The sequence below is a fragment of the Thamnophis elegans genome, chromosome 1, assembly GCF_009769535.1.
Source record: "Thamnophis elegans isolate rThaEle1 chromosome 1, rThaEle1.pri, whole genome shotgun sequence".
NCBI lineage: Eukaryota > Metazoa > Chordata > Lepidosauria > Squamata > Colubridae > Thamnophis > Thamnophis elegans.
Window position 1 is genome coordinate 89,404,402 of NC_045541.1, and position 18,439 is coordinate 89,422,840.

The window sequence follows — 18,439 nt, forward strand, 5'->3', positions numbered from 1 at the left end:
TTTGCTTGTCAGAAAGTTGCCAAAGGGGATCACATGACCCCAGGACACTGCAACCGTCATAAGTATGAGTGAGTTGCCAGGCATCTGAATTTTGATCACATGACCATGGGAATGTTGTAATGGTTGTAAGTGTTATAAGCCGCTTTTTTCAGGGATGTTGCAACTGTAATAAAAAACATCTCCAGTTCCTGACCTATTTTATAGTTGTCATATGAATAGTGACTTTTTCCAGAACAAAACAGAATTCGTAAAGAAATCCTTAATTAAAGTTCCTGAATGAAGCAAATTATGTGTGTACAAGTAGTCACTATATCTAAGTTCCTCCATGACATTCTGAAATTATACTTGCACAAGAAAACTTCAGTTCCATGGAAAAAGCCCATCTTACTCTAGCATTTTATTTTACACATTGGCCTCTGAGATGGTCACAAACACAAGACATCCTCTTCTCCCAATACTGTTTTCTCTATAGATGGATGTTTGTACTCTGCAATCTGGTGGTAGTCTTGAATTTCAAGACTAATAGACTTTGAAAGCTCAAACCTCTGTTAATTTATACTGCACCCTTTTAAAGCCATCAGATTTAAAAGATATCATCGGGACCTATGATAATTAATTCCACAGATTTGTTATACAGTATGCTATGTGAAGAAGGACTTTCTTTTTTACTTATCTTAAATCTCCTTCAAATTAGGTTTATTTATTGCATGGTTCTTGATCAAATTTCTTCATGCCCATGTTCCCTCAGTCTCTCTTTTTCCAAACTAAAGGTGTAATTCTTTCCAAACATGATGAGTTGCAGTGGTGCAGTGGTTAGAGTGCAGTACTGTAGGCTACTTCTGCTGACTGCTGGCTGCCTGCAGTTTGGCAGTTCAAATCCCACCAGGCTCAAGGTTGACTCATCCTTCCATCCTTCCGAGATCAGTAAAATGAGAACCCAGATTGTTGAGGGAAATATGCTAACTCTGTAAACCACTTAGAGAGGGCTGGAAAGCACTGTGAAGTGGTATATAAGTCTAAGTGCTATTGCTATTGCTATGAACAGAACACTATACAATTTTTCAGATGTAGCCTTTCCATAGATTTATGTAGTGGTGTTACAATACCACGGGTTGATTTTCAATCTTTTTTTTTTTTTTAAATTCATTCAGTCTTCCCAAGCTTCACAAACAGCATTGGGAACAGGCATGCATCTTGAAAATGAGTCTATGAAAATTCAAACATCCTACTAAAGAAAAATGCTCTGTAATGTTTTCAACTTCTAATTTCAAGTCAGCTAGAAGCTTGACTACATGTTGAGCTTTATAATAAATCAGAAAAATCCTAATTAGCCAAGCCTAAGAGATTAAAAACCAAATTCTTTATAATGAACAGGCACATGTAGTAACTAGAAAAACAGGTGCATTTTGAATAATGCTGCAATACATTTTCCCTAGCTCATTTTGTTGTGGAAAAAAAAATCATTCTACATTAAGCCATAAATAGATAAAGTATTACAATGCTTCCTACTCTCATTTAAGCTCCAAAATATCCCAGACTGAAACTACATTAGTTAACATCCACACGAGATGAAGTAATCAGGGAGAAAAACATCAGCTCTGCCAAAGCATCAGCTACTACCGGCCTTAATAAAAATAGACAAACATAGTCCAGACAAGTTCATCTATTAAGTAAACAGCTGTTCTGTTTCAGTCTTAAAAGTATGCAAGGATCTAATGACAAGATAAAAGATAGAAGCACACCCCAAAGGTATATGTGTGTGGATGAAGCTTGAAGAAAACAGTCATAACTATACAAGAAAAACATCTTATGGCCAATCAACTTAAGATAATTATGAAATTTTTGCAGGATCTGGTTGTTACATGTTCATGTTTTAAAGTTCTGGTAACTGCTTACTGGTTATTAGAGTAGATATATTCTTTGAGCTACACATTGTTCCAAGCTAACTCAAAAACTTTCCCAGAGGATTACAGAGTTACAGGAAATTCAGAAAAGAGGGAAAACAGCTGGAACTGTCATTCCAGGCTTGAATTGGACCAAGGAAACCTAGAATGGAGAGAAGAAAACCTAGAATGGAGAGATATCATATCAATCCCACTCCAGAGACCTCTATGATTATTTGGAGATCTAGTGGTGTAAGTTTTCTTCGTAATGCCGAATATCTGCTATACAGTATAAATATTGGTACATGGAGATTTCAGTCTGACATCCACGTCTTCCTCTCTAAGTTGATTAATGGTAAAGTCCTTCAAAGGGCCTCTAAAATATTGAAATATTGAGGGAGGGAGGGAGGGAGGGAGGGAGGGAGGGAGGGAGGGAAAGCGAGATAGAGAGAGATTTCTAATTTTATGAGATATCTTAGGGGGAGAGAAATGATCATGCTGTGCACTTGATGGCTGAACTTCAGAATCTGAACCAAAATCCACTCAGGGCTGGTCCAACACTAACGATAACATCTCACTGGTTGTTCTCCTTGATAACATCATTCCCACACACTGAAACAGAGAAGCAGGATTTGATGCCTTAGGATATTGCATTCTCAATGCAGAGTATGAAAGAATGAATGAAGTTATTTGAGAATAAAAGAGATTTTCAGACAGTTAAGACAATTTAGAAATGGAAGAACAAAGGAAATAAAAAAGGAGAGTCAACACACACAGCATATGGCAAAAATATACTTGACGCAGAAGTCACTGACTTTTTAAAAAGTTGCTGTAGGAGATGACCAGGCTGAGCCCAAGGGAGTGGTCAAATATGTCATCAGTCATGAGTCCCTTCACGCTCACAAGACATTTAAGTCCAACCCATCTTGATTTCCTGTGACTGTTATCTACCACCAATTTGCTTAGGCTGTTAATAATTCAGATTCTTGTAGAGAGTTTAAGCTTAAGCTTGCAATAAATAGGGGGTGTGCATAAGCGCACCAGTGTGCCTACCGTCCCTGTCTTACTGTACCCATTTATCTGCATCTACTTCCTTGGTTCATATTTATGTTCATACTTATACCTGTTACCTTGTATATGTTTGACAAACAAACAAATAAATAAAAAATCTTTATATCCATTTGAATTGCCTGGTTCTCCTGATTTCCCTGGGTTTTCACAGTAGCCTTCAAATTTCAATCACTGACTATGGTAATAATAAATGATCATGGGAAATGGAATATACATAGTAACTGATTTGATAATACACTAATAACCATGTTCACAAGTATATACAAAACTCATGATCAGGAAGGAACCTTCCAAAATGTTCTATTAATTGGGCTACCCTAGACCTAATGCTTTGGCATACAATGGAGCAATTCCACGTAGCTAATTTTTAAAAATGTGTTCAATTAATTAACTTATCTGCTACACCTTCAAAAACTTAGATTTCTGCTTTTGTTAAAAATGAAATGCTCAATATACCAAACAGCACCATAGGTCAAAAATAAATTTTATATATATTTTTAAAAAAACTGACAACAAAAAAACTCCAGTACATGATTAAGGAAAAAAATGTCTTCTTCAGATAGGATGAGGAATATTGCATAGGAGTTCTAATTTCCAATCAACAGTTCTTCCAAATCGGATCAGAAACTGTGAAAAAAGAAGCAAGATCACAGGAGACGGAAATAATTATATATATACACACCAACATACCAATATTGTTTATTCATACACTAGTACCACAGTCAGTGATTGTTTTCATTATTGTGTTTGTTTGCCATTAACACATTACGCTTTAATGCTATGTGGTTCTTTTGGTTTACTGTTTTTGATATTGTTTTTCTGTTGTATGCTGCCCAAAATCACACAGTTAGATTTGGGTGGCCCTCTTAGTCCATACAATAAAATAATAAAACAAATTAAAAAAAATCTCTTTGTCTCACAGATTTCCTTTCGGCTGGTTTTATAGATGACAGCACTTTTTCTTGCAAACCACTATGTTATTTTTCAATTTACCATCCCTTTCTTGTTCTCACTTGATTCATTCTTGCTTAATTCTCTTACACTCAATTCATTTGCTTTTCAGTTCCTCTTTCCCCACCCTTCCTCTGACTCCTTATTATACTTCATTACTTCATGTTAACACAATACAATTTCAATTCTGCTAGACTTTACTTAGCCCTTCTCCTTCATTCACCCCTGCTGAATCGTTACTTAATTAACTTTTTTTCCTGCCTTATTGTGTGGATTATTTATGTATTAGATTTATATCCATCTTTCTTTCTCTTTTTATTTCCATAAAAGAATCGTGTGACATGGATTGGGCTGAATGAAACTAATTTTTAGTATTTTTTTAAATTTGATATGCCCTTCAATCTAAGTTCTTATGCCCTTCAATCTTATCAGTCAGAATGCATTGAGAGAATGGCTGGCTCAAATCCACCTAGTGAACTTCCACAAGTGAGGGTGGACTAGAACTTGGGGTCTCCTTGCTCCTAGTCCAACATGTTGTCCATTCCATCACACAAACTCTTAAAAATGAGAATGGTCTGTGTTACTTTTATCTTGGAAGCAATATTCTCCGAGATTACAGTCGGAACCTATTGATAGGGGTATATATTAGGGTAGTAGGAAGTGAAATCAAGAACAGGGTAGGTAGAAGTTGTTGATGTTCAGTCAAATTATATTGGCAAAGGATTACTGAGGATTAAAGAGAAAAGTAAAGTCTTACACTTTAGGCAAGAAAAACCAAAAGTATACATATAGACTGGGTGAAACTAGGCTTAATAGCAATAACTGTGAGAGGAACTTAGCGGACAAGCAGTTAAATATGAGCTAGCAGTGTGCAGTGGCAGCCAAAAAGCCAATGCAATCCTAAATTGCATTAACAGAGAGATAAAATCAAGATCAAGTGAGGTACTAATACCACTCTATAAAGTCTTAGTAAGACCACACCTAGAATACTGCATCCAATTTTGGTCACCACAGTATAAAAAAGATGTTGAGACTCTAGAAAAAGTGCAGAAGAGAGCAACCAGGATGATTAGGAGATTGGAGACTAAAACATATGAAGAATGGTTACAGGAACTGGGCATGGCTAGTTTAGTGAAGAGAAGGACCAGGGGAGACATGATAGTAGTGTTCCAATATTTGAGGGGCTGCCACAAAGAAGAAGGGGCAAACTATTTTTGAAAGTACCTGAAGGACAAGGAATAATGGATGGAAACTGATCAAGGAGCGATTCAACCTAGAAATAAATTTTCTGACAGTGAGAACAATCAACCAATGGAACAGCTTGCCTTCAGAAGTTGTGGGAGCTTCATCACTGGAGGCTTTCAAGAAGAGATCAGACTGCCATTTGTCATAAATGGTGTAGGGTCTTTCCTGCTTGGACAAGGGATTGGACTAGATGACCTATAAGGTACCTTCCAACTCTGTTAAATCTATTACTGAGGCTCAGAATATGCTATGAAAATAGCTTAAGTAGATAGATTGTTCAATGAAACAATGTGCAAAATTTGGGGTACTATATACCCTTTTAATAGTATATATTTCCCTGCAAATTTTATCCTGCCCTAATAAAACACGCCAGCAACTGTTCTAAGCAAAAAGATGTTAGAAAATGGGAGGGGAAATTCTGTTTTTCACACTGCTTCAGAATGTACATGGGTCAGGCTGGCTGCTCTTTGGACCTAAACAAGCTAAGGGTCCAGATATGAAGCAGATTGGCTATATTTTGCTCAGTACAACTGCTTATCACTTATGTAAACAAAGTAATGTCCGTATGCGAGATATTGAAAAATGTCAGGTTGAGTTAACTACCCAAGCTATAAAAGGGAGCTGTACCCATCAGAACAGCCTACTTTGCTTTTGCGGTATCATTATCCTTGAATACTTAATAAAATCCATGTGTCCTAAAAGCAACTACTTGTGCAGAAAAGATATAGCAGAACATTGAGATATGTTCAGTGCATTGTGGCATTCTGTTAATGAGAAGTGGCAGACGGAAGCAGAGCAGAGACAAGAGAATGTGGTCATCCAGTTATTTGTTTAGTAGCTCATCATTTTGAAGGCTGTGATCTGGTTTATTAATACACACTCAGATTTGAAAAGAAATGGGGGAAGGAACAGCTGCCTGAGCTTTTCAGCACAATTCTGATGTCAAGAGAGAGAAAACTGAGATCCAGTTGAATAATGTGTTTGACTTTCTGGGGAGTTCAAAATGAGATATCTTTCTTACTCTGAATCGTGCCATTATTAATGTAATAACCTGATACAAATTATATAGAGAGGTTTCACAAGAGTTGACTGCATCACATATAGCAAGCACATCATTAGCATATTTATTTACAACACTGATGATTGTCTGCTACTGGGTGTCAGGGTTTCAAATAGCATCCTCAATAAAATAAGAGTCTGAGGCTAGAGTTCCAATTTATTAGAAGAGCCATGTTGGCACATCTGGGAAAACCCAAATCTGAAAGCTTCCAGGTTTTCCACACCCAGTTGAAAGTTCAAGGCCCTACCCCAGCACCCACATGTCCATCACATGGTCCAATCAGTCACTGCCCCAAAAGATGATTCCTCCCAGTGACGCCCCTCTAGGTGCCAGGGCCGGATGACCTTGACTCTCTGAGAAAGAATGTTATTTTGACTACAAAGTTCCCATGCTCCTTACAATCCCCCCTCTCACGGTAGAATAGAATATGTGGCAGACTTGAGGGCCATTGTAAAAGATGGCTTCCAAGCCTGACACTGGATTTCCTGTACATTTCCCCAAAGAAAGACCTAACAGCTGCAAGCCATGTAGACCCACAGCTGACCTTCGAACATCATTTGTCAGCTGTGACCAGGGGGGCATTTGCCCAGGTTCGCCTGGTGCACCAGTTGCGTCCCTACCTGAACCGGGAGGCCCTCACAATAGTCACTCGTGCCCTTGTGACCTCTAGGCTGGAATACTGCAATGTGCTCTACATGGGGCTGCCCTTGAAGAGCATTCGGCGACTTCAGCTAGTCCAGAATGCGGCCGCGCGAGCGATCGTGGGTGCACCTCGCTTCACCCATGTAACACCTATCCTCCGCGAGCTGCACTGGCTGCCTGTTGATCTCCGGGTGCGCTTCAAGGTGCTACTTATCACCTACAAAGCCCTTCATGGTAGTGGACCTGGGTACTTGAGAGACCGCCTACTGCCAATTACCTCCACTAGACCGATACGATCCCATCGATTAGGCCTCCTCCGAATTCCATCATCCAGCTAGTGCAGACTGGCAACTACCCGGAGGAGAGCCTTCTCGGTGGCTGCTCCGACCCTCTGGAACAAACTCCCCGTGGAGATTCGTACCTCACCACCCTCCAGTCCTTCCGCACCGCTTTAAAGATCTGGCTGTCCCGGCTGGCCTGGGGTTAAGATTCTAACCCCACCCGAATTGTGTGACTGTTGTGTTTTCTTTTTAATATGTTGTATTGTCTTCATGTTGGAAAATTGTTTGTCCTTCCCCCCCCCCCCCTTTTTGAACTGTGAACCGCCCTGAGTCCCCCCAGGGAAAAGGGTGGCATACAAATAAAGGGAAATGGAAATGAAGCAACAGGATTTATCCCAAAAGCCAAATTTCTCCATTCAGTCTCTCCTCCTTTAGACAGAAAGGGTCACATTGCAGCCCAGGCTTCCTAAAGAGGCAATTTGGCTCAGGTAGGGAAACCATTTTAAGGATCCCATTTTACAATGGGATATACTGCCTGAGGCCCAGAGCTTAATGCATCCCTCAAAGATTTCAAAATACTGTAATTTTCGATGTAACAAAAAGATAAACTCATAAAATGCATATCTAATGGATAAACATGATATATTTCATTTAAATGTAAATGACAATAAATTCAATTGAATATTTATTTTGACTCATCCTTTATTTCTTTGGAGGGGGGAGGGAGATAACCCATAATAAAGTGTGGCTCTCAGCTTCCTCAAAAGTTATTTTATTACTGCTCTAAAAGAATTATTTTGTTGCCTCACATGTTTCTCAAAATGGGTGAGGCCGCAGCCACCTAGAGTTTCCCCCAGGTGAGATGAACATACAAGTTGAATAAATAAATAAAAATAATTTTTGGGCACTCTCTAATGAAAACATTGTAGAGTATGAGCTGCATCTTTCTTAACTAGTGGGACAAAGTTATGGGAAGTATCTCAATCATCAGCTTGCTAATCATCAGCTCACCTAGCCAACATTTCCCCCCTTGGTTTGAGCTACATTCAGAGAACTAGCTATGCACAGCAATATCATTCTCCACATGGGGAGACCCCTGCTGATACAGCTTTATGTTGATTCATTGTGGGTGCATAAAGATGTGGAATTTTGTTTTCAGCATGTCACTGGCAGCCTGAGTTGAAGTGAGAATCAGAGTTTATCATAGAGGAATATGATCCCGTTTTCAAATACAGAGAAATACTTGGTGATACTGCACCAAGTGTCCCGCCATTGAAGTGAAGATGGATCCTACAAAAAGGTCTTGGTTGATGGCCTTGAAGGACAGGCGAAAGAGTCACTATCAAGGCAATGGTCAGTTAAGCAAGGCTTGAGCCTGAGCCAAGAAATTAACTCGAGAAAATTGTCCCAGGCAAGTTCACAGGAAGGGGGTGCAAGGAGAGAAGAATGTTCAGACTTGCAAGATTCTGTTATCATAGCTGTTACGATAAAAGTAATCCTGACCTATAGGGAATTGGGTTCTTAATCTAGTCTATCTTGTAGGGCTGACACATATCACCTCTACGATTCTGTGTAAGCTGACCTTTTATAGCCTAGAGTTATATACTAAACAGACAATTACGGTTATTTTAGCACATCATGGTTTTAAAAACCCAGGCCTGACAATATGTTAACCAAGGCTTATTCTGGACTGATCCATTGCTTTGACTTAGTAGATTTCACGCGTTGATAAACATACGGAAAGCAGAAAGTGCCTGATAAAAGTAATGCAACACCAAGCAAAATAAGGAAGTGGCTAATTTGTATCACATGTGATCTTTTAAAGATGGACAAACATGCGCTAAGTAATGCTTTTTTTCTTACTAACTCTTTTTTAGCATAATTACTTTGTTATGCTTCTCTTGTGAAAAAAAAAATTCACTATTGACTCCTGTCACTTGACCTTTCTGTGTGCTGGTACACAAGGGCACTTTCTGACATTAGTTTCCAAACTAATTTTGGAACGCTTTCAAGAGAATATTGCATTTTTTGTGGGCATTGGTTTGATGATAATATATGAAATCTTGCATAATCTTTTCTTTTTGTTCAAGTAAAGCAGATGTATGTTTTTTAATCTATTTCATCCATTAATCTATTTCATCCATTAATCTATTTCATCCATTGAATATGTGAATGGTTTTAGATTATTTATTTCAGTTCATTCTTATAATGAACTTGTAATTTTGCAACATCAGAACAGAAATCACATTTGAATCCCCCTCCCCCATTCCAAGATTTCCTTCTCTTTGAAATTAGAGCCTGCTTTGGCAAATGCCACTGAGGACGGATAGAAGTCCAGCTCAATTCCTTTCTCTCCCTCACCCTGGACTGGAGGAAGTAGAGCTTTTATTACCAGCCATAGAGCATCGGTTTACCACCACAGCTGGTGGCCAAGCATGCAGCATCAATGTAATCGTATGACATTAAAAAAATCAGTGTAAAATGAATTTTCAAAAAAATAAGATGACTTATCAAAGGAGCTTGTGAAATTTCATGCAAATCATATTTCCCCCCCTCTGGGAGGAATAATAGAATAACAGAGTTGGAAGGGACCTTGAAGGTCTTCTAGCCCAACCCCATGCTCAGACAGGAAGTCCTGTATTATTTCAGACAAATGGTTGTCCAATCTCTTCTTAAAAACTTCCCGTGTTGGAGCATTCACAACTTCCAGAGGCAAGTTGTTCCACTGATTACTTGTTCTATCAGGAAATTTCTCCTTAGTTCTAGGTTGGGTCTCTCCTTGATTAAGTACCTTGAATTCTCTTCATGTACTACTGTTCCACTACATAGTGTCTCTTCCCAGCCCTTTTAGAAGTAGGGCATTTTGTTCCTTAAAAGCCTTCTGTATAATACCAAAACCACTAAAACCCCATCCTACTTCTCTTTCCTCAGAATCTGAGAAGAAATGGTAGAGTAAATATATTTAACAAAGCATATTGAGAAATAATCCCAGCTTCTCCCATGGCTTTGAGAATTAGTTGTCTAAAAAAGAAATTAGTATACAATTATTATACAACTTTCTGGAAAGTGCTCTTTAGCTTGTTTGTTAACAAGTTTATTTGAAAGAGCAATCTTCTCTCTTAACTCACCCATCCACCTTTTAGGAAAATCTTTTAATCTGTTTTTTAAATTCCCAGAATTATAAACATGGGGCTGCAATCTTACATCTATTTATTTAGGAATAAATTATGACTCCAATAGGATTTACCATGAAAAGATATATTCAACATCAGCATGAAATTCCTCAATACAAAAATCCAAGTACCCACTGTCAAGCTTTGTAAACCTCAGTGACTACTGTAATAATACTGAATGTAGTGAAGATTGAATCTAAATAATGCAGATTCCCTCTGCATTATTAAAATTAAATAGTATAAAAAATAATACTTTATGTAAACAGCATCTTAACTCAACATTAAAGATGCAGTCCCGAACTAGAGGGAATATCTGGAATATACGTCCAACATTACTGTACATAAAATATACAGTATTAAGTATTTCTTAATAATTGATTTAGATTAAACATTATAAAATGGAGTGGATCTAAATCAGTTGGTAGTAATACATTTTAATCTACTTAAGAAAGCCTGAAACTGTTTAAATCTAAAAAAAACCAAAACCCTATCTTGCAAGTTAATTAGCTAACTGACTGGTCTGATTAACTGAACTTTTATTAGTTTTAAAAGCAACTGTACAATATCTTTTCGAAAGATACTAAAGGAAAGTTTTGCAAAGAAACATGATCACCTCACTGGAAAACGGAATCTAACTTGAGCTCTTATGGAGAATGTCCACCACCAAGCTCAATGATTGCTTGATCATTTTGCTTAAACTGTCTTGCGAGTTTTACTCAAAGACAAAGGAATACTGGCTGTGTCCCCAGTGCCCTCCCTCTCAGGCTACTAGTTTCAAACTAGTAGAACAATTTCTCTCACAGTGGCAGAAAATGTAACATGCTTAAATTCTTCTCTCCCTATAAGCGTGTTAAATTGTAAAAATGCAAAAAAAAAAGTCACTTACCCTCTTTAGCCACGTGAAGTGTTTGTAAATATTAATCTCGCTATCCATGCTGCGGGCCCATTGCAAAGATCTTCCCTTGGTTTGCAGCAATTTCAGCTTAGTTATGGAAAACACAAACTCTCCTTTACTCCCTTTCCAGCTTCTAGCTAGCAGAAGGTCTGCAGCAGCACCTCTCTGACTTTAACATGTCCTTCAGGCTTACTCTAAACTTTTCTACAGCACTGTGTTTATACACAACTGCATAAACTTCAGGCTGCATTCCCCACCTCCCCTACTAGCAGCATCTGGCTTTTTAAAAAGAGGAGATCAGTCATCAACTGGCTCTCATATCGTTCCAAAAACATCAAAAGATACCTAAAGCCAAATAGACTCAGAAAAAAAAGGAAAAGACGGAGGCTTCTGTAAGCGCAATTGAAGTCTGCAGCGAGAGTGTTCTCGTAAAGTAACAAGCTAAAAATTGCCAGGCTGTCATAGAGAAACTATTTTCAAGTAATGCCTTCTCTAGCTTTCTGTTTCAAGAGTGGCTGGAACTCATTACCCCCCAAGACCCTCTATTTCCTGTCTCAGTTTTTACGCTGTGTTTATCCGAACAGTCTTCAGAGCTCCAGTTTATTTCAGGCTAGCTTTAGCCTAAAAATAAGCCCTGCTCTTGAGAATTGTTAGCAGCTCCCTTCTCACAACTACTTGGAAAGTGACTTTGTCTGTGTAATGCCAAGTATTCCACACTTGGCTGTTGTTTTTAAGTGTGGGGGATGAATGAGCATATCTCAAATTCATAACTCAACATTCTTTTCATTCACTGTTACTGCAGCCGAAAACGGCATAGCCCTGCAGCACCCCAGCTAGGTTGTGATCATGTGAGGTTACAGGGCTCAGAGTGGGTTCCTACTTGTAGTTTTGATGTGTCCCTTTCATCTTCTATGCAAAACCACTAAGCTTTAGCATTTGATTCATTCAAAGTAACCTTGGAGGAAAATATTAATAGAGAAAAATAATCACACATTTTCCTTAGCACTAAGCAATTATGCTCTGTGCATCTACTGAGGGCGCTAAAGTTTTTATAAAGTTTATAAAATTTGACATTTTCAGTTGATTTGACAAAGACTGTGTATTTGCTGATTTTGTGGAAACATAGGAAATGCCTTATTGCAAGTCAACCTTTGATTCCTTATTGCAAGTCAACCTTTGAACCTTTCAACACTGCCTTCAATGATTGACAGCAAGCTTCCAAAGTTTCAAGACCTTCCTTCTCCAGATCTGTTGGAGGCGTCAAAATCTTAATCTTTTGCATGTAAAGTTAGTAGCTATACAACTAAGCTACCCTTCTCTCATAATGGAATGCTTCTAAAATATTGGTAAATATGGTGTAGGCCACTAAAGTATAAGTATAATTCCTGTTGCTATCTGATCAGGATGGTTACTTTTTGCTATGGGGAAGTGCCTCAGAAATCGATTGCATATTTGTAATTAACTACAGAAATTAAAGCAAGTCTCACAGTAGTAGAGTACCACCTTTGAGTACCACATTTGTTTAAGGGAGAGGAACCATATACCAGTGAAACAGATGCTCCTAACTATGGAATTAAGGCTATTCAAAGCATCAAATTTACTATGTAGATCACCTATGATAAATTTGAGGACTCTACTTTCAACTAATAAAGTTTGTTGCAGGATCCACTCTGTGTTAGTCACTAGGACCAAAAGTTTATTCTACAAGCTTTCGAGCTTGTGCTGGAGCCCATCATCAGGGAGCTTCCCTCTCTCCAAAATATATGCACTGGACTTTCTATGTGTTATATTTATATGGTTCCTGATTATGTGTAGCTTTTAGTTGTTAATTAGGATATTGATGGTATCCAATGCTAATTCTGAAGAGAGAGAAATTACCTGAAGATGGGCTCCAGCATAAGCGTGAAAGCTTGAAAGAACCAATCTTTGGTCCTGGCGATCAACTCAGATTGGATCCTGTAATAACGTTTGTTCATCCAGTCCATTTAAGAGCCAAACTATTTCACCTCAAATGTAGTAATACTTGAAATAGCAATGTTCCATGGCATAATCTAGATGGGGTTGTTGAAGTTGAAAGGGAGGATTCAAACTACTGATTTAATAGACTAATGAAGCAGAAACGTATAACTCTGCTTTTGGCATCTTTGTTTACAATATATTGCTGTTTCATCATTTGTTGCACTAACCATCTTTGATAACTTCATCTTGAAAGGAAAATAGAACATTGAATAGTTCATTAGATAGGTGTTCAATGAATCAGGACAGTAAATACATAACATATATGCAGATGGGTTGGTGAGAGTTTTCTTTCAGACTACAGATGGTGCTTTCCATTTCAAAAATCAGTTTGTAGACAATTCAGTAAGGCTGAAAGTCATCAACAAAAGTAACCTATCGATCCCTACAAAATATTATCACCTATTATGTAAATACACACACACACACACACACACACACACACACACTGAGGGCCATTGGGAATCTAATTAATCAATGTGTCCCACTTCAAACTTGGAAACTTCTTCCAACATTTTTTTTCTTTCCCAAACTGTAATCTGAAAGTCATATATTATTCTGCATGTCTTCTACATGTTCATTTGTAATTGATACCTCAAACATTTCAGTAAATGCAGAACCTCCTATTTCTCTTACACTTGAGAGGAGTGGCCAAGAAATAGAGAAGTAATTCTGTTTATAATTTTCTGCCTAAATAGAATCCCCAGTGGCAAGAGAGAACCCAAACAGGCACTAGAATTAAAATCAGTAGCATTTGAATTGTTTCTTTAATGTTAATCATCATAGCACAGCTAGTTAAGGTCCCTTCTCAGGGTAAATGTACTTCCTCTATACTGCCTGTAATACAGAATGAGTTCATAATGTTCTGAGTGGCAAAGCATGTCTTCCACTGTCCCAACCTTTATAAATATGTAACTGAATTGAGGTGTCCCTACCAATAAATGAAGGTCTATAGCTAGAAAGAAGAGCTGAAAGGGAGACTGTCCTGCAAGCCACCTCAAATATTGACTTTCAATATTTGAAAGCACTATTTGCATGGACAAAATCAGCATATTTAAAAGATTCCACATACCTATTTCTTCTTCACTGACCTCCTCCAGGTTTCACATAACTGAACCTTGATCCTCTCATTGTTCTTCTTGACTACAAAGGAACTGAAACTTCCGGAGACTTTAATCCAACACTCCTGTTAGTACCCTCATGGGTAGGAATGTTGACGAAGTACATTCCAGTGAATCACATGCCACCCTGTTACCTGCCTCTTAGTTTCAGGTCACAATAGCACTCCAGCCCCAGGTAGTTTGGAGAAAGAGAGGTTTTGAACAAACAGTGAAACGCTGAACAAACAATGTTCCTTAAATGGGTGAGGAACTTCAATAAACTTCCTTTCCACCTGTTCATTTCTTCCGCTCGGGATGCAAGAAAATTAATATTTTCAATTTTGAAAGCTGATTTACATCTATTAGTCCCTTTACTTACAACTAAAAGATGCCACTGAACAGGGATGTCTCTCTCCTCACTTGGTAAGTTGATTTAAAACTGTGCTTTTGTTTAGAAGAGTGCTGTGGCCATTTCTCCATGCCAGAAAACAAAAGTAAACTGTCAGTGAACATACTGCCTGCAACTTCCTGGAACAGATTCTCAAGAGTTAACCCTTGAGTTCATAAACTCAGTAAGTTTTAAACAAGTCCTTCCCTTTCCTTTGATGTTTATGCCTGTGTCCTACATAAACACATGTCTCAATGCATTAATGAACTCCTTCAAAGAACTGATTTTATTTTACTGCCTTTTTTTAGTTTAGTTTTATAATGCCTTTGAAAAATCTGTTCTGATGAGTCTCTCCGGCATTTTGCAATGTAGTTTTTTTTTAAAAAAATCATTAACACCAACACTGTCATAATATCACAATCAAATACCAGGAGCAATCTGTCTAGAAATTAGAATCCACCTAGAAAGAAAAACAATAGTAAAACACAACTGAATACTTTTTTTAAAATTTTCTGTAGAATGAACAAAGAACTTGCTGTAGTTTTTAGCAGTTGAAGGACTTGATAAACTTGCTTGCAAAATAAATTGTACTGAATGAATGCTCTATAACCACCTATTATCTTGCCATAAGGCTTAATTTTAGAAGAGACCTTTTGTTAATTAATTGAGCAAATATGTGTTAAGTAGATGTGTGTGTTTGTGTGTGTTTGTGTGTGTATAACATGTTTGTGTACACTAATGGTTCATGTCCATGTATGTGTGCACTAAAGAGGAGTTTCAAATGTACTCAGAGTTTAGAACCAACAGAGCAAATTGAGCTCAAATAGATTTTTGTTGTTGTTAGTTGTGAAGTCATGTCCTACCCACGTGACCCCATGGACAACGTTCCTCCAGGCCTTCCTGTCCTCTACCATCCTCTGGAGTCCATTTAAGCTCACGCCTACTGCTTTGGTGACTCCATCCAGCCACCTCATTCTCTGTCGCCCCCTTCTTCTTTTGCCCTCAATCTTTCCCAGCATTAGACACTTCTCCAGTGAATCCTTCCTTCTCATTAGGTGGTCAAAGTATTTGAGTTTCATCTTCAGGATCTGGCCTTCTAAAGAGCAATCAGGGTTGATCTTCTTTAGGACTGACCAGTTTGATCGCCTTGCGGTCCAAGGGACTTGCAGGAGTCTTCTCCAGCACCACAGTTCAAATGCCTCACTTTTTTGGCGCTCAGCCTTTCTCATGGTCCAACTTTCTCAGCCATACATTGCAACTGGGAAAACCATAGCCTTAACTATGCACACTTTTGTTGTCAGGGTGATGTTTCTGCTTTTTAGTATGCTGTCTAGATTGACATAGCTTTCCACCCCAGGAGCAAGTGTCTTTTAATTTCTTAGCTGCAGTCCCCATCTGCGGTGATCTTGGAGCCCAGGAAAATAAAATCTGTCACTACCTCAATTTCTTCCCCATTTATTTGCCAGGAATTGAGAGGGCCAGATGCCATGATCTTAGTTTTCTTAATGTTGAGTTTCAAGCTAACTTTTGCACCTTCATCACCCGCATCAAGAGGCTCTTTAGTTCTTCTTTACTTTCTGCCATTAGAGTGGTATAATCTGCATATCTGAGGTTGCTGGTATTTCTCCCGGCAATCTTAATTCCAATTTTTGATTCATCTATCCCCGCCTTTCTCATGATGTGCTCTGCATATAAGTTAAATAGGCAGGGCAACAGTATTCAGCCTTGTTGAACTCCTTTCCCAATTTTGAACCAATCAGTGGTTCCGTGTCCAGTTCTCACTGTTGCTTCTTGACCCGCATATAAAGTCCTAGATAAACCATCTTAAAACTGGAAATAGAATATTCCTTGTAAGTAGAGGACAACCAGGTACTTCATGTATGCTTCTTAAGTTCCATGGCATAAAAAAGTGAAATATGCAAAATTCCTAAAGACAACCACAAATAATCTCATTGGGAAAGGAGCAGATTAGTTCCTATCTGGATATTTTATTTATTTCGTTTCGACAACCCCACACTGGTTTCATGGAATTTTTTTTAAAATTAAACCATGCATGGACCAGTTAAAAGCACAGAACCTAGAAAAAGCAAAAAAGGCCCAATGTACTCTAGAAGACCTTCGTTTTCACCTGTTACTAGAGGGAGGTAAAAGCTAGGGTTACTCTACTTTTCAATTAGGATAGTTGTTCCAGAGAGCTGGTGTTGCTACTATCTGAGTGATTTTAGTAGATAGATGTGATCCTAAGCTTGGTGCAAACCCAAAGAGGACTTTTTAGTTTAATGCTAGTGTTTTTAATTGTGTTTTTAATTTTTCATCCAGAAGCCAACAGAAAACCAATCTATGTCCTGTGGCTCAGATGTATTTGTTCCACAACTGAGAGTCAGTCAATAGACAGGCAACTAAATTTTGGATGAAATGAAGCTTCTGAATGATCTTTAAAGACAGACCCATGTAGAACACATTATAAGTGGAGACAAAAGCATAAAGAGATACCACTGGAGCTCCCCAAATACCCCAATGGACAAATATTACCTCTGTCTTATTGGATCTCAATTTTAGCCTGTTTACTCCCATCTAGATCTTCACAACTCAAGTACTGGGATAGGATCATCATCATACTTATGACAATGAATAGATAGATGATCTCAAAAAGCTGAATAGATAGATGATCTCAAAAAGCTCAAAAATCATTTTTTCCCCAATCATGACCTCTCGTAGAACTGCAGTTTAGAAACATTGTTGTAGACCCACTGGAACTAATACTCTGGGTAATGTGCATGGATAATACTTTTACTTATTCCACCTGTAACCTTTTCATGTACATGAGATAACGGAATAGAGATGGAAGCCCTCCTCAGTTCTGCATAAAATGAATGGGATGATGTGGGAAAAATGCCCACTTCAACAAGGAGCCAAACATTTGTAAACAGATGCAATAGAGTATTTTTCATTGGCACGTACAATTACAGAGCTGACTGAGCTCTCAACAAAAGAATGCAAAAGATCTCCAAGTTAAACAAGATTAGGGATTATATATCAACCCCCTCTCCCCAATGATACCTAGAAAGCAATCTTTTCTATTAATAGGACTCTAGCCTGACCTAATTACAGGCACTAATACTATATATCATAAACAATAGCCTTTATTGCACCTATGCTGAAAACCAAAAGAAATATAACACTCTGTTTTCTATTACCTGTCTCCTCTCTCTTCAGCATTACCATCAGTTTTATCTAATCCTTTGCAGTTCTCTGTTTTTTCCTATGCATATATCATCTTCAAGCCATTATACATGAAAAACCTCCACAAATAATAGCACCAGATTGTGAATAAATCTTTTCAGTTTTCAGGTTCTCGCCTCACCATTCACACTTAGTTCAGGAACAGTCTAGCTCTCTATAGGAGAAAATGAACCCAACCCAACAACAAATCCAACCCTAACATGATTCCCTAGATTTCTAGCTTTCTGTCTGACTGGTTTCCAAAGAATAATTATAAATAATCACCATATATTAGTTTGCTTATCACCAATAGCATCATTAATACCAACTCATTTTTACAGCATGTTGCAATTATCTTCATATTTGTTCTTTGGACTGCATTTGTCATGCATCTATGAGATTGTTGAGCCAAGCTGTTTTCAAGCTTAAAATAATAAGAGAAAACTATCAGTTGAATTTGATTCCTGTTATGTCTACAAAGACATGGCCAAGCAATTCTGTTGGCAATAGCA

At 38.1% G+C, this 18,439-nt stretch overlaps 1 protein-coding gene across 6 annotated transcripts in view; it reads right to left on the bottom strand.

The window, feature by feature from the left end:
* The window catches only part of PPFIBP2 (PPFIA binding protein 2), a 137,953-nt gene that overhangs the window by 63,835 nt on the left and 55,679 nt on the right, over positions 1 to 18,439 (bottom strand). The window contains exon 1 of one of the 6 annotated variants that reach the window (XM_032223817.1): positions 11,193 to 11,674. The exons of the other annotated variants lie outside the window; for them this stretch is intronic. Within the exon in view, the coding sequence (XP_032079708.1) occupies positions 11,193 to 11,240 (48 nt within the window). The 5' untranslated portion in view covers positions 11,241 to 11,674. Of the gene's footprint in view, positions 1 to 11,192; positions 11,675 to 18,439 lie in introns of those variants that run through there. 6 annotated transcript variants of the gene reach the window in all.